Source organism: Amblyomma maculatum, chromosome 4, assembly GCF_055883805.1.
Source record: "Amblyomma maculatum isolate TAMU_Amacu chromosome 4, ASM5588380v1, whole genome shotgun sequence".
Taxonomy (NCBI): domain Eukaryota; kingdom Metazoa; phylum Arthropoda; class Arachnida; order Ixodida; family Ixodidae; genus Amblyomma; species Amblyomma maculatum.
In genome coordinates, this window is record NC_139347.1 from 60,824,515 (window position 1) to 60,849,320 (window position 24,806).

A 24,806-nucleotide genomic window follows, 5' to 3' on the forward strand; every position below is an offset into this window, starting at 1 on the left:
ACAACGCATCAAATTCGCCCAAGATTCGAGAACAGAAAGGCGCAGCTTTCATTATAATAAAAAATAATAATAATAATAATAACACATAATCGCTTTTTATGCAAAACCCTCTCAAAACACCTCATTACCTCAGAAATATTACGGCCTAACAAAGTGTTGCAATATATTGCTTAAATTTATAAAGGTAAGTATAAAACTCAGAGCTGGTTTTGAAAACTGTCAGCATTCAGCGCCACATTGTGGCACGACATATTAAAATGTTGCAGCTGAACTTTTTCTCTATATTATCCAGGGCTAATTTTCCATTTCTGAAAAAACTGAAAGCTCTAGAGTTACTTATTATTTGTCCGTATTATTTTGAAAGCGGCTAAAATTCAAAATTATCAAAAAGCGGACAAACTTGACTCAAGCTTAAAAAACTACCGCGCCTTCGGTATTTATCGAATTCTTCTCAAAGCAATCCTAAGTACTTTATAAACATCAGACACTAAAATGTTTTGCACTATGTAAAATAAACATATAAAAATAAATTTAGAACTTAAAGGGCAACTCCGGTGGGTTTTTCATCATTTTGTGTTTTTAACTTAATTGAATTCCTCGGCACGTCCTGACTCCAACACAAAAAAAAAAAAAAAAAAAAAAAAACGTTTTCCAAAATTTCAATTAGAAGTATTTTTAAAAAAGAAAAACAGCAAATCGAAACCGAAACTGCTTTCACGGCCAGAAACGACGTCCCATTTGACGAAATGGTGACGTCACACTTAGTATTAGAAAAACACTCGTACGTGCTTTGGATGGTCAAAATAAAGTATGGAAATCATGACGCACTGCATAAAATGTCTGAGGTAGTTCAATATAAGCCTCACAATTTCATAATCACGCGGGAAGTGGACATTAACGCCTGTATACTGTTTGTGACGTCAGAAACTCAGTGTTGCCCGCAGAAATACTCTCCACTTAAGCCATGAAAACGGTATATTTTAAAGCCCTATTGTGCGTGAACGGATTATCGTATGGCGCCCAAATTTTGTAGAATGCGTCAGGACGGAGAGAAGAACCTGTGGTAAATGTTTCCCTAGAATATTCTAATGTGAAAAAATCTCCGGAGTTGCCCTTTAAAGCAGGCTTTTAATTTATAGATGTGTTTATGGCTTCCCCTTAAGCAGTAGGTTTACGACTGCTTAAAGTGGAATTTCTGGCAATTTCATGGGAAACGCAAGTGACGGTTGAACTTTTTCTTCATCCTGTATTTTCTTTTGTTGCGAGGTCCAGGAATTCAATTCAGTTCTTACCTATATTATTTCATTTCTCCTTTATGGGAAAAAGTGACAATACTCTATTCTTTTTTCGAATGTGCACATAACTACAATCATAAGCAAAAAGCTTTGCAGCCTGATACTTTAGGTGGAATTTCGTATTTCTTTATAATTAGCAGCACAAGTGAGCCGAGATGACGAGCATTCTTGTCGACAGAGCCATGTAGCCCAGAAAAAAGACGAGCCAACACGGAGCGAAACCGCCGGCCACCTAGACTGCAGGTTAATTACGTACGCTTTGCAGATTACGCTTTGCACGATGCTCGCGACCAAAGGAGCAGATCGCCCTGTCAGGCGGGAGCTAGCGCCGAAATGAAATGACAATTGCTAACATATTTAAAAGCGCGCCGAGAGAGACGTCGGCGACGGGTGCCGATCAGATTGCATCGGGGAAGCAGCGAGAGCGCACAGCGTGGCGGTTCGCCTACGTCTATGCGAATAGCTTTGAGACCGATCGGCCCGAGCAGATATGACAAAAAAAAAAAATTTAAATTCATGCGCACTGCGCTCAATTTCTTTTTGTTGTTGTTGTTCTAGTGGGAAAATTTTGCCGTAACCAGATTGAATTTCAGTTGTTGTTGTTGTTGTTGCTGTGGCTGTAGGAAGAAGGAAAAGAAAATGCACGGGCCTGCTATACTGGCTCTGCAGCTGAGCCACCTCCACTGCCTCGTGCAGACAGAAGAAAACTGATTTATATACAGGAAGGGAAAGGCACGGTAACTGTCTCACTTGTTCTCTGTGGACACCGCAACCGCGCCGTAAGGGAAGGAAGATGGGAGTGAAAGTGGAAAGAGAGAAAGAGGAGCCGTAGTGGAGGGCTACGGAGTAATTTCGACCACCTGGGGATCTTTAACGTGCGCTGACATCGCACAGCACACGGACGCCTCTTCGTTTCGCCTCCATCGAAACGCAGCCGCCGAGGTCGGGTTCGAACTCGGGTGCTCCGGCACAGTAGTCGGGCGTCTTACCACTGCACCACCCCGGCGGGGCAGACAGAAGAGAAAATAAAGAAGGAAAAGGAAGAGGGAGAGAAAGACGCGCGCCGCAACAACAGGCTTCGTCCACCTACGAAACGATGGCGGGTGCAATGACGGCCTACAACAGATAAAAATTATGTGGCAGGCTAGCCCCCGCCGCAAGCGGCGGTGAATTTCAGTGCCGTACCGAGAAAGAGCCCCGTTTATTTTTATGGTAATTTCGGTGCGTGACAGCAGGGGAGGGGGGGGGGGGGGGGGTGTACACTTGACTCTTGCACGGTATTTTACGGTAGTTACAGAATGCGCCCCCTGGCTTTAAGACATCGAGTACTATAACCTACATAATCCTGGTTCTAGTTTCCCAGATAATACCGGTCCGGTATCTCTTGCTATTTATTCAGTTTTAGTATTCGCCCAGCATTTAGGCAATGTCTGGTTAGCTTGTCGGTCTGGTGAACCATCGGAATGCCTCCGAACAAGCGGCCATGGCTGTTAAAATTCTAAATTGGTTCACAGGAAGGGAAAGGCGCAGTAACTGTCACACTTGCTCTGTGGACACCCGAACCGCGCCGTAAGGGAAGGGAGAAAGGTGGGAATGAAAGTGGAAAGAGAGAAAGAGGAGCCGTAGTGGAGGGCTACGGAGCAATTTCGACCACCTGGGGATCTTTAACGTGCGCTGACATCGCACAGCACACGACGCCTCTCCGTTTCGCCTCCATCGAAACGCAGCCGCCGCGGTCGGGTTCGAACCCGGGAACTCCGGCACAGTAGTCGGGCGTCTTACCACTGCACCACCCCGGCGGGGCCAAGGCCATGGCTGTTAAACGCGCTTTTAATGAAATGACTCACCCAGGGCGTTGCTTGTGTGCAAGAACACTCCGTAGCCCTGCCAGTCGCTGTCAACTCCAAGCAAGAACGGGTGGGTGCCATAAAGGTTCTTGTCGCCCTGGGGGATGCAAATTGCTTGTTAAGAAAGAAACATCGCCACCAGTTTTAAAGCTTGTTCTAGTTCTTTTTTTCTCTACAACCGCTAATATTGTACTATATATAAGCTAATATTCCATACATATGGAGGAGAGGAAAACAAGTTCCTGTTTTGTAGTGCATTTTACAGGCGCTGTAACAAGCTTCTGAGTTCATTAGTCTGTTCCTTCCATATTGAAACTGCAGTCTGCACAGGATGCAGATAGCTGCGCGAAAAACAGCAGAATTATGAGCGTTGCATACCGGCGGATATTTTCAATAGCAGTTTTCATGTGCTTGTTGAAAACTGTTCGTCCGTCGAATAAATTCGACGGACGAACCTGGGCGTTTTCACACATTTTTCGTAGCCAACTTTTTATGCCTTTTAGTAACGAGCACGTTTAATGCAATACAGACCACGGGAGGTCGGTCTCTGTTGAAGAAGTAGCGGCTTGTCCAGTTGACGTTTCGGCGAAGAGAATTCCACTGCTCTCCGAGACCGTATACATAGTCTGATGGCAGTAACGTTGAAATCTGCAAGAACTGGTCCGTGAACACAAGGCGGGACAGGTTGGCGTGGAAGCTGGAAAAGAAAATTAATGACACTGTAAGCAGGTCAATGGAAAAAAGGGCAAGAGCGATGAAAAAGAACGGCGATATGAAAGGATGAGAGAGAAGCAGTGGCTCTTTGACACATTATTTGGAACATTTTGTATTATGCATTTCTCTCATCCCTAGCGTTAGCCCCAAATAGGAATCGTTGAGAATTTGAATGGTTCGCGATTATTTCGAAGGCAGCTTATTCTAGGTGGTTCCTCGGCCTCTAGCGTGCAAGGCATGAGCTCTGCTACACCATACACCGCTTTATTCGCCTCAATCTATGGTACTGCATGATTATAAAATAATTCACTCACTCCCTCTTCGAATGTTTGCATTGGCTACATTGAGCAGGTTCTTTTCGGTTACTTTCTTTCATGCTAACGCAAGGAATATGCTTAATGTTTCAAATTTTATTTCTTTTGTATAATACGTTCAGACAGTTGAAGGTTAAATGATCGTACATGGTCGTAGACCCTTGGTCCAGGCGGTAGACCTTGAGCTGGCCGTCTTGGGTGACGCTCACGTTGTATAGAAGGCTTCCCGTGAACGTGCGCGTAGGAATCTTGGGCACAGGCGGCCTGAATCGCGTCTGTGTGGCATCCAGGATCTGAAATAAAAAGCCATGATAAAAGGTATTATTTCTATTAAATCTTGGTTTCTATTTTTCTTATCTTTTCTTTTCGTGCAATCTGTAAGTCCCCAGGCCCGCTAAATTTTCCCGACATGAGCGCAGCATTGCGTGTGAAAGAATGTGCGCTCACTCTGTGGACTTGTGTTTAATCGGCTCTTCTTCGATCACCGAGCACAAGGCGCCGTTTAAAATGCTTCCTTCGATTAGGCAGATTTCTCAGCATCAGGTCACATTTCTCATGGACTGTGCGTCTGTACTTTAACCATTCAGTTCCTGAGCAGAAACAAGCGTTATTTCAAACAAGCGGTCTATTGCGGCACGTTGTGCGTGTAAGTTAGCTTAACGCGATTGAATTTGCATGCGTCGAAATCGAGGCGAATTAAAAATAATTCGGGGCACCCGTAGCCCACGTGTCGCTACAGGACGTTCAATCACACTAACAACGATCCTACTACTTCTATTATGAAACTTTACAAGAGCTTATCAGCACAGAAGAAAATTGATCAATTTCCAGTACCACGCACTCTCGGCTAATATTTTTTGACTGCCGCACTTTCGCATCGAATTGACGAATGCTGAAAGGCGGAGGGAAAGTGGAAACACAGTCATCATCACATAGTCAGTTGCACCTGCCGTGACCCGCTGATTAAGATTGCATTCTCCTCTTCTTCCCTCCCTTCTACACTTCTCTCCCCCTTCCTCAAACACACACACGCACGCACGCACACACACACACAAAATTGTTTTCTTTTTTTTTTTATACACTTGCAGCTTGCTTGGCTCTTTCGTCCGTTCCCACAAAGCTCACCGTAATTCAGGTTTGATTTGATTTATGGTTTTACAGTACAGCTGCATCACTGAATTCTACGACATTCAAGCATTCAAATCTCTATAGGCTAAATGTAAGCCATGCTAAACGTTTTTGCACTAGAATGAAAATTGATGACGTGATCGACGATTACAATTTGAGCTTTTCCTTATAGCAGTGGAAGACTGCGGAGAAGCTAGGTAATGACGTCGTGGACGGTAATATCTCTTGTTTTCATTGCCTTCGCCCAAATCCTGCGGTGCCTTTTCTGATGCCACCAACACAATGTTTCTGTGCCTTTTCTTTTGATAGCATTGTTTTTAATTCTTCAAACCAATCGTTCTATACGGGAAACGTAGCGGTACCGTCAATGACATCATCATGCGCCCCCACGCGTCGCTGTGCGCTGCCGAGAATCCTGATAACCGGCTCTGTTTCAATCGCTAATTGCGCCATTGTTTGAAATGCTAGCGCCAAGATATTTCGCGTGCTTAATCTGGAAGCAGTAGTCATTTGATTCCTCGAAAATCATCGAAATCTGCAACCGCTGCAGTTTTCCTTTAACGTCCCAAAGCGACTCAGGCCATGAAAGACGCCGTAGTGGAGGGCTCCGGAAATTTCGAACACCTGGAGTTCTTTAACGTGAACAAGTCGCCACGACCAGACTTCGATCCCGCATCCCCGGGCGCAGAAGTCGAGCGTCTAACCGCTGCACCACCGCGGCGGGCCTCACCGTAATTCTGGCGGTGTCGTTGTCGTAGAAGTAAACGTCGACCTTGACAGACTGCACGTCCTTGTCGATTCCCGAAGGCGTCTGCCTCTTGAGTTTCAAGGATATACGGTCCGGAAAACTGTCCAATCCGTCCATCACGTATCCCCGGTAGTCGGCGGGATAGTAGCAGTAAGGCACGTTCGGCTGGCCCTTCGTCGCGGCGTTGGCCAGCGCTCTCCAGCAGCACCCCCGGGACTCGCACCCTTGTTGGCTGGCGCCTGGCTCCGGATAGCAGTCGAAGCGGTCAGCGACGCTTCCCAACTCGCACTGGCCATCGTTCCCTGACAAGGAAGCAAACGCCGAAAGCATGAACTCCAGCCTTGTTCTATATGGACACGGAAGACGCGGTACATGTTATTTCGTATGTTGCTCGCCCAGTGCCCGCTTCATATGGGGAACACAGCGATATTGGAGCAGTTTCTCTACCGACTCTATTAATGAGGCGGCTATATGTAGCAACTAAAATTATTATATGGCCAACAATTCAAATCGAGATCGAAATTTTGTCTGATAACACTTCACGGCCAATAGGAGTAAACGATTACGATTATTAACGATTATATCGGCACACATAGTAATTCGAGCTCTAAAAAACAGAGGTAAGCTTCGGGCTGTATATAACAACGAACTCCAAAAGCGGATTCTCAGCAACTGTCTAGCTCGGGATATTGTGACATAATATGGGCAGAAAAAGCTCTAGAACTGCCGGTAGGCTGAAATAAAAATATTTCCGCTCAGTCACACTGTCCGAAGGCATGAAAGGTGTTCAAGCGCTATCCGCTCCTAACAACACCAGCAGGTGGTCGAGACGTAAGGCAACGCTGCTATCAATGTAATGTTGAGAACATGCGTCCAGTCGAAATTTACTGTCGCCCGTATATGCTTTCGCTTTTGCCGATCAAACACTTAGACAGGCTGAACTTGATCTTCTTCGCGAATAAACTTCGACCTGTGACAAAAATAAGTGGAAACTATCGAGTAACAGATGGCTCGAATATTGCCGCCTGGACCCGGCAAACACGTTGAAGAGCGCTCTGTGAAACGCTAAAACGTTTGCCGCGTATACGCAACACCAAGCATAGGTAACACGAATCACTTGAACGTAACATTCGGAATGAACAGTGCCTGTGGCAATCACTGCGTGCCTGCCCTTCGCGTATTTAGTTGCCCAATGAGCACGGCAGACTGGGCTAGTTGGAATGCGTTCATATTTGGAAAAACCTACGCGAAAAACGGGCAAAAGAGAATAACAGATAAACATATAGCGCTGTGTTTTTTTTTTTTGTTATTCTCCCTGTTTTTCGCGCCCTTTTTTTCCTAATTAGTTACCCACACTCATAACGCATTAAATGCATAGACATGACTGTGCAAACAGGGCGTGCCGCTTGTAGGCTGGATGACATGCAGAAAGCAGGTCTTAGTAAAAAAATTGTGCGCATATTTGAGGTCCGCGCTTTAATATTTTCTGATGAAGCGACGTGCGCATTCATTTAACAGTTTGGACGTCATATATGTTTACTACATCGAGATGGCGAGTTACAAGCGGTGGTTACATGGTTAAATATTACAGAAAAAGCTTATACCACTTGACTGCTATGCACAATCGCCCTCAAGCATATGAAAATAAAAATCTACTGATACCATCAACTTGAGAAGGAACGCGTAGAATAGACTGTTATCTGCTGCAGAGATAACGATAGTGCTGGAATGTGTGACTGCTGAGCCTTGTGATCTCCGAGCTGGGCTGAAAGTTAATTGATGGCTCGTTTTCCCAGGAAAGCACAACTTGTTTTTCACTTTCAAGGTTGTTATTTTCAAACAGAAAATATCTCATACAGTAGTGTATAGGTCTTTGTCCTTTGTTTTAACATAACTGGAGACCGCTTAAAATCATATAATAGGGGCCACGACCAACTCCTTCTGAACTCTAGGGCTGCGCTGTGCAGCCCAGGTCATTGTAGTAGGCGGTGGAAAAGGGAGGCACCCGTGACTGGATGCATTATTTATCCCCCGTTTATCTACAATACGCACATTTTTAAATTAAATTATTATTTTTTTTCGCTTTTATACTGCTTACCATTGAAAGCCGCATCTTGGATTGGGCTATTGTGTTCGTTCCAGGAGGATAACTGCGCCACGCAGACCACAGCACTGTGGGAAAAGAAAATTCAAGAACTTATTCGATGCGTCGTTGTTTCCTGTGGAGCCTTATTTTGAATGCCTACGGCACCCTCTTAATAGAGTAGATGATTCAAACAATTTTACCCTCTCAAAAGCCATACACGACTTCAATTATTTAATTATCAAAATCACGCCTTTAGCACGCGTCAAAGGATTCACGTGTTCTTAGTAGAAGTGGCAATAAAGATTTTCATTGATGAGGTCCAAGCAAGGTCCCGTCGGCAAAGGCTCCAGTCGCTGTGCGAGTGGCCTGCCACTGTTGGCAGGACCCGTTCTCATACACCTTCAGATGCCAGTAGACCTCTGCCATGCAATGACGTCACATATGCACACAAAATTTGGCGCTCACCCGGCAGCACGCCCAAAAATGAGTGCCGAAAACAAGCCGAGGGTCACATTACGGCACCAGAGAGTGCCAAAAACTGAATTAGAAAAGGAGCTATTCAAAAATGCCCTGTTTTAAGAGAACATGTTAGTGTCAAAAACGACTATCACTTTTCTGGGGCTCATGCTAGATCGGCAGCGTCCCGACTTCAAAACGTAAAGACTGTGGTCGTTGCGCGTATTTTGGTTTACGTGTCTTCAGCGCAATTCGCTTCACGGTCTCATCACCAATTTATAGTTTACGTTTGGGTGCGCAACGAGTTTAGGCGTGAACACATTTCAGTTTAAGCTGATAACAATACACGCTGTGGTGGGGTGGGTTCGCTCGAGGCCGCATCGACCGTATCTCAAAGGAGGTGAAATTTAAAATTGTATTTCAAAAATGTTGGATGGCAGGAGTATTCCAGAGCATTTCACTTCAGCCGGCCCCACAGCTCCTAGCTTTGCTTTGGTGCCGAAAAGAGTTGGTTCATGGTTCATGGGGTTTAACGTTTCAACGCAACTCAGGCTATGAGGGGCGCTGTAGTGGAGGGCTCCGGAAATATCCACTACCTGGGGTTCTTTAACGGGCACTGGCATCGCACAGCACAAGGGCGCATTGCTCTTCGCCTCCATCGAAAAGCGGCCGCGGCGGCCGGGATTCGATCCTGCATTCCTGGGCATGGCAGTCGAGCGCCCTCTCCGCTGCACCATCGCGGCGGGTGAAAAGAATTATACTTATTTAAAAATGAAAAGGTGCTTATAAGTCAAGCGGTTAAGTACGGGTCCTATGCGCATATCGCCGAGGAAGTCGCCTGTTTCGCGAGATGTGACACTTTCGAAGCAGTGCGCGAAAGTTCGGCTGCTGCGGAGACAGCTCGTTGCGAACGGACGCACATCGGCGCCACATGCGCGATCATCAAGGGGCTCTAAGATCACTTAGTATCAGCCGTCAAGTGCGCATGCGTACTTGCATCTGTCGCCATCTGTCGCATGCTCATGTCGCTGAAACTAACTGCGCATTTGCATAAGCCGGCGATTTCTCTTAAACCAGTAAAAATTGGTAGAAGTCGGCGGGGGAGATGCGTGTGCGCAAAATAGCCCTATGAAGAGGTGGATCATTGCTCTTGTGCAGGATAATCTTTATGATAGGACGCCACTCAACAAATCATCGTCAGCCGGACTATACCCACTGCAGGGCGAAGGCCCCTCACATATTCCTCCAATTAACCCGGTTCTTTGCTAGCTGCATCCACTTGACCCCTGCGAACTTCTTAACCTCATCCGCCCACCTAATTTTCTGCCGCCCCCTGCTACGCTTTCCTTCCCTTGGAATCCAGTTTGTTACACTATGCAATCATCTGTTATCCTCTCTTCGCACTACATGTCCTGCCCTGTTGCGCACTTCTTGATTTCTCTGACCCGCTCTGGATGCTTCCTATCTCTAAAGTCACACCTACCATTTTCAGTTCATGCATAGCTCTCTTCGTTTTCCTCAACTCAAGTAGAACCCTTTTCGTGAGCGTCCTGGTTTCAGCCCCTTAGGTGGGTAACGATACAACTGTTGTATACTTTCCTCTTGACCAATACCGATAAGCTACTAGTCGAAATGATTCAGTACATTCCAGATGCGCTCCATCTCAATCTTATTCTCCTAGTTATTTCCCTTTCGTGGTCCAGATCTATTGTGACTACCTGTCCTAAGTAGAATATTCGTCTACCATTTCCAGCGCTTTGTTAGCTATTTTAAACTGCCGTTGCTTTCCGAGGCTGTTCAACATTAACTTAGTCTTCTGCATATTAATCTCTAGGCCTACTTTTTTGCTTCTGCCGTCTAGGTCATTAATCATTCGTTGCAATTAGTCACTGAGTTACTTAGCAAGACAATGTTATCAACGAATCGCAGACTACTGAGATATTCTCCATCAGCCCTGATCCCTAACTGCTACATTTTCTATGTATGAATACTTCCTATAAGCAAGCTGTGAATTGTACTGGGGAGATCGTACCTCCCAGTCTAACACCTTTCTTAACTGGAATTTGGTTACTTTATTTATGCAGACCTATGGCTGCTACTCTGCCCCTATATCTTCCAGCACTTTCAAGTATGGCTCATCTACACACTGATTTCGAAATGCCTGCACGACTGCTGCTTTTTCGACTGAGTCAAATGCTTTCTCGTAGTCAACAAATGCTTTGTATAGGGGCAGGTTATATTCCAAGCACTTTTCTATTACCTTGTTGATAATATGGATATTATCGACGGTAGAGTACCCTTTTCGAAAGCCTGCCTGATCCTTTGGTTGATCGATGTCTTGATGTCTAAGGTTGTCGTAATCCTTATTAGCGATAACCTTAGTAAATACCTTATACGTAACGGATAGGCTATTGGTCTGTAATTTTTCAAGTCCTTAGCGTCCTTTTTCTTATATATTAGGATAATGTTCGCATTGGATGGTCAGTATTTCTAGCCCGATGTACCCTCCGTCCTTCAACAAATGTGCACATGATCCTCTCCAGCTGCTTCTCCCCCTCTTCATAGTTTCTAAAGCGTTCTTAACCGCGTTCTTCAATACTACTGGAACGCCTGATTTCTCTTCACTACAGACAATATAATTACTATCCTGGCTACTTCGGCTACCGCATAGGACAGTATAGCACTCCTCGGCTACCTTAATTATCTTGTCCATATTAGTAATGACATTGACCGCCTTGTCCCTCAGTGCATACGTCTGATTTTTACCTATGCCTAATTTCCTTTTCATCGCTTTCAGGCTACGACCGTTCTTTACAGCATACTTAATTTTCCCCGTGTTATACTTGCATATGTCGGCCACTTTACAGTTATTTATTAGCTTTAATAATCCTTCCAGCTCAATCCTGTCTGTTGGATTGGAGGTTTTCATACTCTGGCGTTTCTTAATCAAATATTTCATCTTTTTGGATAGCTTTCCGGTATCCCCTGTAATATCTTAGCGCCTACTTCTGCCGCGCACTCAGTAATATGATATTTCTTAAATTATTATTCATTGCTTCTAGGCTAAGGATGGCTTCTTCGGTTAGCATTGAGTGTATGTTCTGCAGCGAGATTCTGAATTCTCCTACTTTTCTCCTTATCGTTAATTCGGTGATCGATTTCTTTCTCACTAATCTGTTCCGTTCACTCTTCAAATCCACATTAATTCGAGACCTTACCAATCTGTGGTCACTGCATCGAGCGTTTCGACTTACCTATACATCCTGCACGATTCCATGGTTAGAACACAGTATATGATGTCGATTTCATTTTTAGTCTCTCCGTATAGGACTTTTCCGTGACCACTTCCGGTTCTTCTGTTTACTGAAGAAGGTATTCGTGATGCCTAAGTTGTTGCGTTCAGCGAACTCAACTGCATCCCCGCTCAGCTGTGTGCGCAGCGAGGCCTAGTTCGTATTTCAAAATGCCATCTGTTCTGAATACCGATAGGCCGGGTTGAAGCTACTGTAAACGAAAGCTGTTCATATCTTTGCAACTGCCATATAGCGTACTTTTAGTGAAGACACTTATTTTTGTTTCATCTTCATTAGCTTACAATGGCCTGAATGTCAGCAGCTATAAAGGCTTTGCTCCACCGTGCCAGTGACGACCTTTTCTTCTTGCGCATTTTACTGAGGACGAAAACATGTTGCGAAAAGGCACTAACAGCGAGCACTGACTTTTACTGCATTGCGCCTACCTACCGTACGCATATTCGGCGTCAGCAGAATAAAATGAAAACTTTCATTTTTTTATTGCGATATTTTTTTATGACTCACGCAGGTGAAAATTTTAATGAACTTATCAAACAATGTTGTGCCACAATGAAAGCTCTTGAGGTCTGGTCTGCATTTAACCTGATGCAAATAAGCGAGAGTGAGACCAAAGCTGGTCATATTTAGGCCGAAAAACAAAGTTATCCCACCGCACGATAATATATTAAACTCGCGGGCTGTAGAAATAGTTGAGCAGTTTAAATGCCTCGGGGTTATATTTTCTGCCAATATGTCACGGGATTATCGTGTCAATTATATCTTTAAAAACACAGCTCAAATCACATGTGTTTTAGGCCGTCTAAAATACATACTTCCCACAAAAACTAAGATGCTGGTATGCAATTCAATATTCAACTCGCATTTAGACTATTGCCAGTTAGTGTGGGGTACTACAACATTCACTAACCTTGAACGTATTCATTTAATGCAAAAAAGATATCTCCGAAATACATATAATTTACCGTTCCGACATCCAATTGCAGCTTTTTTTGTCATTCCGGAGTTATTAAAGCACATAATTTTTATAAATATCGCCTCAGTGTTAATTTTAAAACATAAATAAGGTATAGTGTAACAAATCTTAAGAATTTTGCAGAACTAAGGAAAAAATAATCAGTCTATCCAACAAGACGTGGCGAAGAATGGACAGTGCCAACACCTCGACTAAATCTTGGTAGCTAAGGAATGCCTTCAATACACTCTTCCATCTCTTCTAAATAGGTATATCCACATTAACCTCGATTTGTTCTTTTTCACGTCGTGAACTACATAATTTGTTTTTGAATAACATTGTTTAAGTTTCATTATGTATACATATTGCTGTTTCGTGTATTCTCTGGTGTTTCTTTGATGTGCTTGTTTTTAAAATTGTATTAACTCTTGTGTTGCCTCCCTGCCAATAATTAGGATTGTAGACTCGTCAAGCTGCCCAAGGGCAGCTTTTTTCTACGATTCCTCCAGCTGTAGTGTTAGATGGGAAATAAACTTTGACACTGACGCGAGAGGTTTTATCGCCAGCACTGTAACTTTCGTAAAGCAGACGGGCCTCTCCTTTTATACACTGACTGCTACTCAAACGTGCGTACGCTGGAAGTTCAGGCGAGATTCATACTGTGAGTGTAGACTCTGCTGTTGGTTTTGTAAAATGGTGATGACATCTACGAGGAGTTTCTTCACAAGCAGCAAATATATATCATTATATGCATGGCTCAGTCAACCAACCAAAACTACCCATCGCGGCGAGCCTTTTTGATTCCCTTTTGATATTGAATAAATATTTATATCTACGCCTCGCCTTGGTGGTTTTATTGAAACTGTATGGACGAAAAACACGGGGATAGTGACCCACTCGAGTCCCATGATAAACGTGCTAACGTACAACTTTGATAAAACCTGGTTGAGCGCGAAGAATCAAGGTTGATCTTGCCCATTGATCTGCCATTGATTCGTAACATAGCAATTGCGAAGGAACTGAAACTATTGCTACTCATAAAAAAATCGGGACCTCCAATGCATGTCTCTCTCAGGATGCAAATTTCACTCGGAGTTCCTTTACATTACGGGGAAACAGCGTAGGAGTAACACCCACCTGATAAGTAGAGGGATCCATCTCAGTAGCATGGCTTCCGCTGACAACTAGCAGAGCTTTCCCACAGCCGGCAAAGCGACCGCTTCTGACGGTCTGCTATCTCTATCGTGTCTTCGCCACTTAAGTCCTTTTCACGCCCGCTTCCCTTATCGCATACACCACGCGCTGTAGCTCGACTTTCGAAATGGCTGCTGTTTTTTCCTGAAAGGGCCAAGCGGAGCAGCGGTTCTCACCAACCCGTCTGCAGCAGAATCGCTTGAGAGGGAGAGAGTAGTGTGTGCATATAAGAAGAAAAAGAAAAAAAAAAAGAAAAGAGAAATAAGCAAGTATCAGCTTCCAAGTTATTTCGCGTTGCCTCACGTTTTCCGTTCCGGGTTTTTTTTCTTTTCCTTTTTCTTATGCTTACGGAACAGACCATGCGCGTGCAAGACGGCCCGCAGAATATGTGGATGACTATTCCTTGAAGTGTTATTGGAGCCGGAGACACAATGTCCGCGACAAAGCCAATGTGCCTACGTGCGAACTGTTTACAAAAGTGCCCGCGTTGAAAAATGCGTCAAAGTTTGGACTGCTGCAGCGGAGACGCTTGGAGAGAGATTTTTACGCGCTATTCAGGCACCATTTGAAACGGGCAAACCCCCCCCCCCCCCCCCTCCAAGAAAACTGAGCAAGATATCAGAGTCGACTGGGCCTAGAGTGTAGATGTAAATATTAAAGGAATTCGAGGAAGGGCATGCCATGCTCAAGGACGTCTCATTTATGTTTCGGCACGTCACCCCTCTGACAACGTGTTTGTGATGTCAACCGAGAAATGAGGCAGTTTTGAGACTTCAGTCTTGCGTCACGAGAGCATCACAGAGTGAAGGAAGGCACTTGTTGACGTATGCGCTGCTTGTAGGCAGCATGGAGTGACCCATGAGACTTCGTTTAGCTTCGCCCTCTGGTTATTCTTTCGGCTCGCCTCCGTGTTTTTCTTGACATATCAACGGTCGAAGAAGTCAGGATCTTGTTAATAAGGCTCAAATTAATTAAAAAAAACCTTCACCTGTGTCACCAATACGAATAACTACATAGAACAAACCGCTATAGCTCATCAAGGGAGTCATCAGCAAAGACAAAGCTTTCGTGAATCGCCGCATATTCTACGCACGCCCATATCTTGACTAACACTGAAAAAAAGAAAGTAGACGATATAATATTGAGGACGTAGAAAACGGTCCTCAATATAACGCCCAATCCCCCAATAATTAGTCTGATAGTGCTCGCTGCAATAAATACGGCCGAGAACTCAGGTGCACGATCGGGCACCAAACCACGTGCCCAGATCACCGAGGGACCGTTTTCTCACCGTTCATAAAATCAAAACCTTCTAAAAAAGGGCAGGAAGGATTACCCCCTCCCAGCCCTATACCTACGAAAGGGTAACCAACGACTCCCAGGCAGCGGCTCGAAGCATACAAATTCTGAAGCCGACCAATATTAGTTAAAATTCACCTTAATATATACTTTGCAGAATACAAATGCGGCGGAGAATATGCGAACCTCAGCCCGATCATGCATGCCCTTTCAACCAAATAACCGACGTCATGCGGCGCAGCATAGACCAGGGGCAGCAAAAACTGCGCGCACAACAATCTGCCCAGGTCGCCGAGGAGCAAGATATCAAGGCCACAAGCGATAGCAGCCGCCACAATGAAGCACATCCCCTTTCAAATAACCAACTATAGTTAGTTCTCTCCCTTGTTTCGGCGCCCTGTTCTCGCTGTCGGCGCGCCGATAACAGGCGTTAAAGCATTTCGTGCTTAAAATAGAGGAGAGTGTGTAAGGGAGTGTAGTAAGCAAAGTGTGTGTTGAGAAACTTATGTGTATTCCCTACACACATATATACGCATCTATAGCATTTAATATATTCTTCGCGAAGAAATGCAGTGTACCGCCTCGTGGTAGTTGAAAAACTGGGTGAATCGCGCTATCTGTAGCCTGTCGTTCTGATATCATTGAGCAAAATTTCTTTTCAGAACTTTTCATTAACATCTTTTTTTATCCGTCGCGTACTAGCGTTATCGGAGACGTACGTATCTCATGCATTCGTGTTCATCATACGATCGGCGCGTGAATAGTATCTGAGTAAGCATTTAAATACATGGTGCGTGGCAAATTCAGTGCACATAAGAGCCGAAGCGATTATCGGAATCGTCCCAGCACTTCGCTCATCTAATCGTATTCCGGGAGCAGAGACAAAGGATGAGCGAATGCAACAAGCCTTCGTAATATTCCGCAATCTGGACCTTATCGCCTGAGCGGAGTTTGTCTCAGCAATATCTCGCCTGCCTTTCATGATGGTTGGCGGTGCCATTAAATCGGGCCGGGCTTCTCCTCTAAGTGAGTGTGCTGCGTATAGAGCTTAAAGGTACAACTCTATTTTGTTGCGAAAGAAACACTGCGCCAGCCGCTTCGCCTCTTCAGCGTGGTCGCACCTCCGCAGTGGCGCCGATTCCACGAATGACCTTGAGCCAGGAAGAAGAAGTAGAAGAAGAAGAAGAAGAAGAAGAAGAAGAAGAAGAAGAAGAAGAAGAAGAAGAAGAAGAAGAAGAAGAAGAAGAAGAAGAAGAAGAAGAAGAAGAAGAAGAAGAAGAAAAAGAAGAAGAAAAGGAAGAAGAAAAAGAAGAAGAAAAGGAAGAAGAAAAAAGAAGAAGAAAAGGAAGAAGGAAAAGAAGAAGAAAAAGAAGAAGAAGAAGAAGAAGAAGAAGAAGAAGAAGAAGAAGAAGAAGAAGAAGAAGAAGAAGAAGAAGAAGAAGAAGAAGAAGAAGAAGAAGAAGAAGAAGAATAAGAAGAAGAATAAGAAGAAGAAGAATAAGAAGAAGAAGAAGAAGAAGAAGAAACTGTTGGTGATAATAACAACTCGGTAGTGGCCCCCCTGGTAGAGACGAACGACAACAGCGAGTTGCCCGCACCGAAAGCTTTCGATCCAGATCCGGTTCAGCAGCGTTGAACCCCTCTAATCGTTTCTTCTGTATATTCCGCAGCAGTTACCATCGCAGGCCAGAAACGTTCATCCGCCCAGCCTCTCCACTCTCCCTGACCTTAAATCTCTCCTCCCTGTCCCCCTTTATCTGACGCTCATACTTTGCTTTTTCCTGCGCGACATGTAAACGCACCCTTTGTCTTCCTATCTGTCCGTGTTTCTAGCGCTATTTTAACATAATCTCCACTCTCCCCGACCTTAAATGTCTCCTCCTGCCCCCCTTTATCTGACGCTCGTACTTTGCTCTTTCCTGTGCGACATGTAAAAGCACCTTTCAATGCAGACATAAAGGAATTCAGGCATTTCGTGATTTCACTGTTTCGAATCATTTGCGGCTACTTGTAAATTGGCTAAGATGGACTCAACCGAAGGCGAAAAATGCAGACAAGCGCATCGCATAGGCCGGAGAATACCGGACGATGCATGATGACCAAGGCCTACTAAAAATGCGCAGTTAGGATTTTTCTTTTGTTTTTTTATCTGTCCTAGATTTTGCTGTCGGTCGTGCAGAGCATTTTTGGCGCTTGATCAGGATGACATGAAAGGCGATGAAATTGCATCCTTTTACATCATGGCAGCTTTTAAGTGCCGTCTTTCTCACTCATATAGTTTCCCTGCACTTTGCGGAACTCCGAAAGAACAGTCTATTAAGTTCAGTTTGAAACGCTGCACGAAATAACACGGTTATAAGTTATGAGCGAAGATCATTGAGTGCATCAGCGTCCAAGATGAAGTATACGAAAAGTTGCGACTTGAACGAATGTATCCAGCCGAAGTATATGAGTCACTGTTATACTATGACTTTATATTTCTACGACTCTATAAAGATTTCTGTGCAAGGAACCATAACAGCTAGAGCTGTTTCTTTTACTATTTGGTGGAGTTTTTTTTTCATTTTGGCGAAGCCTGAAGGGCAAAAAGAAAAAGTAAAGGAAGCTTCCCACGTCCGTCCTTTTTGCGCTTCAGGCTTCGCCAAAATGATCAGTTATACTTAACTGAGAGACAGGGGGGTCGATAAAGGGCTTAGTTCGGGGCTTCGTCCAACCCTAACGCTACGTCCGCTGACAGCTGGAGAATGCAGCCGGAGCATGCAGGCTTTATCTTTTCGTCGCTAACTTATAAATCTCGAATAACGGAGTGAAGATTACGTGTTGTATACGTACACATACATATACAAGTTCTTTTCTTTCTGATGTCTTCTTCTTTCTTCAAATTTCCGGGTTTGCGGAACTTGAGAGAGATCAATGGCGAATTATTTATATAAACAAGAAATACTTACAAGATATTTACAACGTCTTGCAATGCACAAACTTTCTGGCCGCCCCGCGGACCCTCTCCGTAGTCGCTCGAGAATGATATCTACCTTCTATAACCCCAGACAAGTTGAAGGCAAGTTGACAAGTTGCAATCGATTAACCTTCTGGCCGCCTCGGGAAATCTGCGCGGCTACTTGAACCTGGCCCCTGTCCACCTAGATATAGACAAGTCAACAATAAAAAGCATCAGTGCGGTGGCGCTTAAATAGCAAAACATAACCCACCCTCTCGAGTCTCTACATATAAAAAGTAAAACATACAAAGAAGAGCTCTACGTGACATCAGTTTGAAGATTTTCTATTCGTCCAAAACTCACTCACCTTTGTGTTTGCCATGGGATTGCATAACATGGCTTAGCACATGCACAATATATTTTGTACGCCCATCACTGGGTCGCACAACAACACGTAGTCCACAAGCATGCATGCGTCAGGCGCACGGCGTGAAGATGAGTCACATAAACAGACCGGATGCCAGACGCGAACGCGAGAGGATTTGAGACCTTCGCCACGCTCTCTGGCCGATGCGATCGTTCAGTTATCATACCGCAAGCGTTCATTGGGCACGCTTGAAGAACGCTGTAATACGAAGAGTGCTTGTTTTCAATTTAATCCCTTTTAAAATGAACGCACACATTCCACTTCGCCTCTTATCCTCACAACACAGGAAGACTTATTGTTGTTGCAAGAACCCGCTTACCCTTCGTGCCAAGAAATTTTTACAGGTTACTAAAATAATTAAAGAATCACTGAGATGAAAGTGCAAGGTTTCAGATCAATGGTTTAAGTCCGCAAAACTGACTTCCCAGATAAAAGCGTGTGATGTGTGGTACTTCTGAGCATGAGCCTGGTGATACAATTTCTGCATTATAACCGACGCACGGCCGCTACAGCTGCGCTGCCTCTTACGCTAACGGAGCACGGCCGCTCCAGCACAAGTGCCTCATTCGCGCTCGCAAGCCGGCTGCTGCGGAGCGACTAGCAGCGGTCCATCCATCCACCAGCGATGCGCGGTCTGGCGAAACGAAATTCGATCCGTACCGTTTCGTCGGAGACGCATTCTTGGGACCGGCCTTCACACGCTCGCTCGCTCGCGTCTCTCTCTCTCTCTCTCTCGGTCCCTCCTTTTCAAAAGCTGGAAGAAGGAAGCACTAGTCTACCGAGCAACCGTGCTCACACATGCCTCAGCCCCCAACACTGGTGACGAGAAATAGGATTTAGAGCAAGCGCAGTTGGAAGTATCGCTCATGGCTACTGGATGATTGACGGTGCCATCGAGCCTTTTAAGGGCAAGCAATGGGGCAAGAATTGGTCATCGCGGATTCCGCGCCTCGCCTTCTACTTCGTGAAAAACGATGTCTCCGACGAAGCAAAGGGGCGACACCTTCGAGACTTCCCGCGCTGGTTGCACCGAAGACTCCCGAAATACTCTGCTATGGAGACCTGGTCACACTTGTTCGGAAGCACTTAGATCTCGGAGCATCTGAGCTATACAGCCAACGAAGCGACCAACTGCTTGAAGAATCGACCAGCAGATACACTGCAGCCCTCTGAAGTTTGACAGCCAACTTCAGCATTGAAGAGCTGATGACAACGTCTCCACCATCGACGCCGCCGGCAGAAGGCCGCACGCCCGTTGTAACGAATCCCACAAGACATAATGCTTCGTGACAAGTTCTCACAACTTTTATATCCACTCATCCCCTTCCCCCAGTGCAGGGTAGCAAACCGGTTGCTTTTACTGGTTAATCTCCCTCCCTTTCCTCCTCATCTTCTTCCTCCTCCTCCTCGTCTGCGGGATCAGCAACGAACACATCGAAAAAAGGCTGCGGAACAAGACCTGACTTTAACGTGCTTTGTACCTGGCCCTGCCATCAGGAAGCGCGTTGAGGCAGCAGCAGCGACTCAAGGGCGCGTCGAGCTCCGAAGAACATGAGACTTCTTAACCCAAAGAAGAATTTAAAGAAACTTAACCCCAGTAACGGCGCTGTTATCGATGTGACGGTTGGCTGATACCGTCCAGTTCAGGACGGTACAAAGCCGTTTCTGTTCAAAGAAGGGACACACTGTGAGGACGCTTGCATCGTCTGGAAGGAGAAAACGAAATAAGGAAGGTCCAACACCAGGCAAGGACTGCACAGTCTTAACGCTCAGTCCATGAGCAATGACACAACACACAGCGATCCATGCTACGAGCTTCACCCAGTGAGTGGGCGCGAAAACGCCCAAAATTCCTTGTTTACGTTAAAGTCGATGACAGCCCCAAATTCGAAGTCGATGTGGACGCCGCATGTTCTCTAATCAGCGAGGCTACGTAACACCAAACATGGCCAACGAACACTCCAAGCTTTCGAAAAAAAACTCTTACCCTCGGATCGGCACAAGTTCGTGTGCGATTGAAGTTAAATTATTATGTAGTACTATCCCTGCTAGTGATGAAAGTAACCGGCTGCAACTTTGCTGGCTGATTTTGGGCACTGCACAATCGGGTGCACGGAATTAACCGGACCCCTGAGCCAAGACCAGAGCTACAGGAGGATCGCGCTCACGATTCTGATGTATTTAAACAAGACATCGAGAGCTATGTGGGACCATTGATTGATTTATCTGGACTTGGAAGAATTTGCAACAAACAAGTTCTGTAAGGCGCGTCAAGTGCCTATCAAAGAGCTCATAGAGGAAGAGCTCGACCGCCTGCAAAAGTAAGGCATTTCCTGTAGCAGATGCGGCATTCCGAAATGACCACATTTTTAGTGTATGCGCGAAATATAGACAGAAAAATTAGCGTTTGTGGCGACTACTAGAATAACGCGGGTTACTGAGATTTAAAGCCCCTACCGACAACCGCAGAAGTGTTTGCAATGTTGCGTGGTAGGACCATCTTCTCAACGCTGGGCCTTTACCAGGCTATGGGGGTGTTCATTCTCGTAAGAAGAGAGAATGCGCCACGGGGGCTAGACGCTGCAGTCGCCTTCTAGCCCCGACGTGCCAGCCCTAGCAGACAGAGCTGTGATCCCCAACCCGCGGTGCGAGAAATCGCCACTGCGGCGGGTTCGGGCCAGAGGGGACAAACACCGAGTTGCGTACTCGAACAAGAGTTTATTGCACTGCTCGAGTACACGGCAAGAGAATAGCAATTAAGAACAACCACCGTGTAGCGAGCGGAAGCCGCGTACGGGGGTGAAATAACAACCACCTAATAGGGAAGCGCGTCAAGTAGGTGAGAGGAAGTGTCTGCTCACCTGACACAGCTTCTCGCTCACATCCCGTTGCGGTGCCTACGGTCAGTGTGCGATTCTCGGTGACGGCGGTGGTCTCCTCGGCGGAAATCATGAACCGCGCGCTGCGCGCCCATTCGCCGAAGAACCCCGAGCGAGTTGCTACAGTCGCGCTCCTCGACACGGAACGGGAGAGGAGGTCTCCCGGTTACGCCGGCAGGAAAGAGGGAAGCCCGCGGCAGCGTCGCCGCAGGGGCCCGGGAGGCGGCGGGGGGTGGCCAGCATGCCCTCTCCTCCGCTAACCTCTCTGCCAGCGCGCGTAATCACGCGTGTTAATTACGCGCGGGCGTTACAATGGAGGAAGGGGATTGTGAATCCCCACATCCCCCCCTCCTTAAAACCGCCGTACGGCTAAAAGTAGTCACGTTCACCGAGGGATATACCGAGGGGGCCGGCTAAACGCCGCTTAACTTTTAAACCCAAAGAAAACCGTTTAAACCCAAAGAAAAGTGCCAATATATAAAAAGTTGCAGACAGCTCACAGCCACGGGTGTCGGAGGGGGAGGCAAGGCCGACGACCACAGGAGACGACCTTGGAGCTGGCACACGTGCGGCGGCCGCAGGTCCCGCTTCTTCACCGTCACTCGGCCAGGCTTGGAAGTGTCGATTGCTGCAGGCCTGCTACTGCATTCATCGTCGGTCAGCCAGGGCAGCCTGCCGGGGAACGGTTAGGAACTGCGCCTTCGCGTTGCGTAGCATGCTGCAGGCCCCCCTCAGCGGGTCGTCCGCTCGCTCCCGGTCGGCCTCTTTTCCCTCCGTCGTTGACGCCGCCGATGGCGAGGGCAGCGGGGCGCCAAGCTGCTCCAGCTGGTGAAGCCACGGCCGCGAGCACCGAACGGCGCCAAGGCGGGCTCTTTGCTGCAGCTTTCGTCGTGCTAGACGCAGGGGCCCGTTCCACGAACTCCGACTGGCTCGCTCCGTAGCCGACCGGAAACCGTCCGTCTTGGCCCGGTTGACGGTGACAGCAGGCTCTGGGTGCGGGAACGCCACTCCTTACGCGGCCTGCTCCTCGATGCTGCAACGGTCGTCGTGGCCTCCGCCGACTCCCCTCCTTGCTGGCTGCAATGCTGTCTTTTCCCTAGTTAGATTTTTTTTTTCTTTTTCAAATCTACCCCCGCTCGATCTTTTCCAAGAGAAAGCGCGTGCTTGCTCTGGAAGTAAAATGTGCTGAATATTAACAGAGCGTCCCATCTATATTCAGCACAAGAAATTACTCCCTGCGCATTGGTCAGAGTACGTCTGCTGTGGGCGCAAGTCGTAACGAGGCGCGATGCTCGAAATCCCAAGCCTTGCCTCTCGCTGCAGCTGCCTGCTGGTGGGGGAGTGCGTCCTCCTCGGGCCACGCAGCGGGGCTCGGATTGCGGTGCGCTTTGTGAAAGTCTAGCTCCGCCATCTTTGCTTGCAGCTCTGTCGCGCGTCGGCGTGTGCCCAACGCAGCAACCGTGGCGTTGTTGCGAACTTATAGAGGAAGTTCTACCCATTCGACAACGTCACCATGCACATCACTAGGCAGCGAAATGACACAACTTGAAGAAAAGTCTTAGGGCCGTTCGCATGCTCAGCGATGCACACATCGTGCGATATAGCTCGTATCAGCGTGGCGTGACCAACCTCGAAGGACTCATGTGTATCCTTCGCGTGGGGAAAGGATTGCGCAAGGTGCTGTAGTACTGACGGCAGGGATCCAACGCGCTCACAGCAATACAAGCTGTGTAGCGCCCGCACAGGCAGCAATACCAGCGTGCCCTTATGTGCGCCGCGGCCGCGCCGCTCGGCTCCCAGAGCCCGTCGAACACTGGTCGACAAAATAAAATAAAAAACAGGATCCTACCGCTTTCCTCATAAAGCTCCCTTAAGGCTGACTAGGCTCCCCACTGCTCTGATGGAATTAAAACGGTCAGCACTTAAACTCGGAGAAGCCGGGTAGGCCGGCCCTTCTCTGAGGCTGCGAGCTATCGCGACGAACTGGCTAACGGGCGCGGCAGAAAGGATAGTAATAACACTTCTCATGCCATCAACGTGCGCGTGCAAAAATACATACGCTACAACGTTGACCATCCTCCCGTAGAGCATGGTAAGTCAAAACACTACGAGAGAATGCCCATCACACCAGCATCCGCGCGTCACTCTGCTACAGAGCGGTGGAGTCGTGTGAGATGACATCCTGCCCTCGCAGAAAATTACAAGATCACAGTGGCTAGCGTCAGCTCCTGATCTCTCGCAATAATAACAGTTAAGGTGGTTTTGCTTGCTTGCCGTTGTGCAATCACCACTGCAGTATTAGAAGATACTGAAAAGTCAGTCCTGCTCACTGCCATGGCTAGTCTATGTGTGGCGTCGTACACACACAGACACTCGATTTGTCACACCTCTGGCCCCACGTTCGGGCGCCAAAATATGGGGGTGTTCATTCTCGTAAGAAGAGAGAATGCGCCACGGGGGCTAGACGCTGCAGTCGCCTTCTAGCCCCGACGTGCCAGCCCTAGCAGACAGAGCTGTGATCCCCAACCCGCGGTGCGAGAAATCGCCACTGCGGCGGGTTCGGGCCAGAGGGGACAAACACCGAGTTGCGTACTCGAACAAGAGTTTATTGCACTGCTCGAGTACACGGCAAGAGAATAGCAATTAAGAACAACCACCGTGTAGCGAGCGGAAGCCGCGTACGGGGGTGAAATAACAACCACCTAATAGGGAAGCGCGTCAAGTAGGTGAGAGGAAGTGTCTGCTCACCTGACACAGCTTCTCGCTCACATCCCGTTGCGGTGCCTACGGTCAGTGTGCGATTCTCGGTGACGGCGGTGGTCTCCTCGGCGGAAATCATGAACCGCGCGCTGCGCGCCCATTCGCCGAAGAACCCCGAGCGAGTTGCTACAGTCGCGCTCCTCGACACGGAACGGGAGAGGAGGTCTCCCGGTTACGCCGGCAGGAAAGAGGGAAGCCCGCGGCAGCGTCGCCGCAGGGGCCCGGGAGGCGGCGGGGGGTGGCCAGCATGCCCTCTCCTCCGCTAACCTCTCTGCCAGCGCGCGTAATCACGCGTGTTAATTACGCGCGGGCGTTACAATGGAGGAAGGGGATTGTGAATCCCCACAAGGCCTATCAACCGGTAAAGGTCGACGACGTATCTCTCACCGTCAACATCACCAAAGGACGGTTCAAGGTGAATTACTTCCCTTCGGAACGTGCCCTGCGTCGACAAT

The 24,806-nt window shown here is 47.1% G+C and overlaps 1 protein-coding gene across 1 annotated transcript in view; it reads right to left on the reverse strand.

Annotated features, from left to right (window-relative positions):
• The window catches only part of LOC146191199 (lysosomal alpha-glucosidase-like), a 38,727-nt gene extending 24,588 nt beyond the window's left edge, over positions 1–14,139 (reverse strand). The window contains exons 1-6 of the mRNA XM_084601684.1: positions 13,992–14,139; positions 8,145–8,218; positions 6,029–6,348; positions 4,318–4,463; positions 3,674–3,839; positions 3,143–3,239 (exon numbers count right to left, since the gene is read on the reverse strand). Of these exons, the coding sequence (XP_084457810.1) occupies positions 3,143–3,239; positions 3,674–3,839; positions 4,318–4,463; positions 6,029–6,348; positions 8,145–8,218; positions 13,992–14,023 (835 nt within the window). The 5' untranslated portion in view covers positions 14,024–14,139. The remainder of the gene's footprint in view (positions 1–3,142; positions 3,240–3,673; positions 3,840–4,317; positions 4,464–6,028; positions 6,349–8,144; positions 8,219–13,991) is intronic.
• Between the last annotated feature and the right edge of the window lie 10,667 nt (positions 14,140–24,806).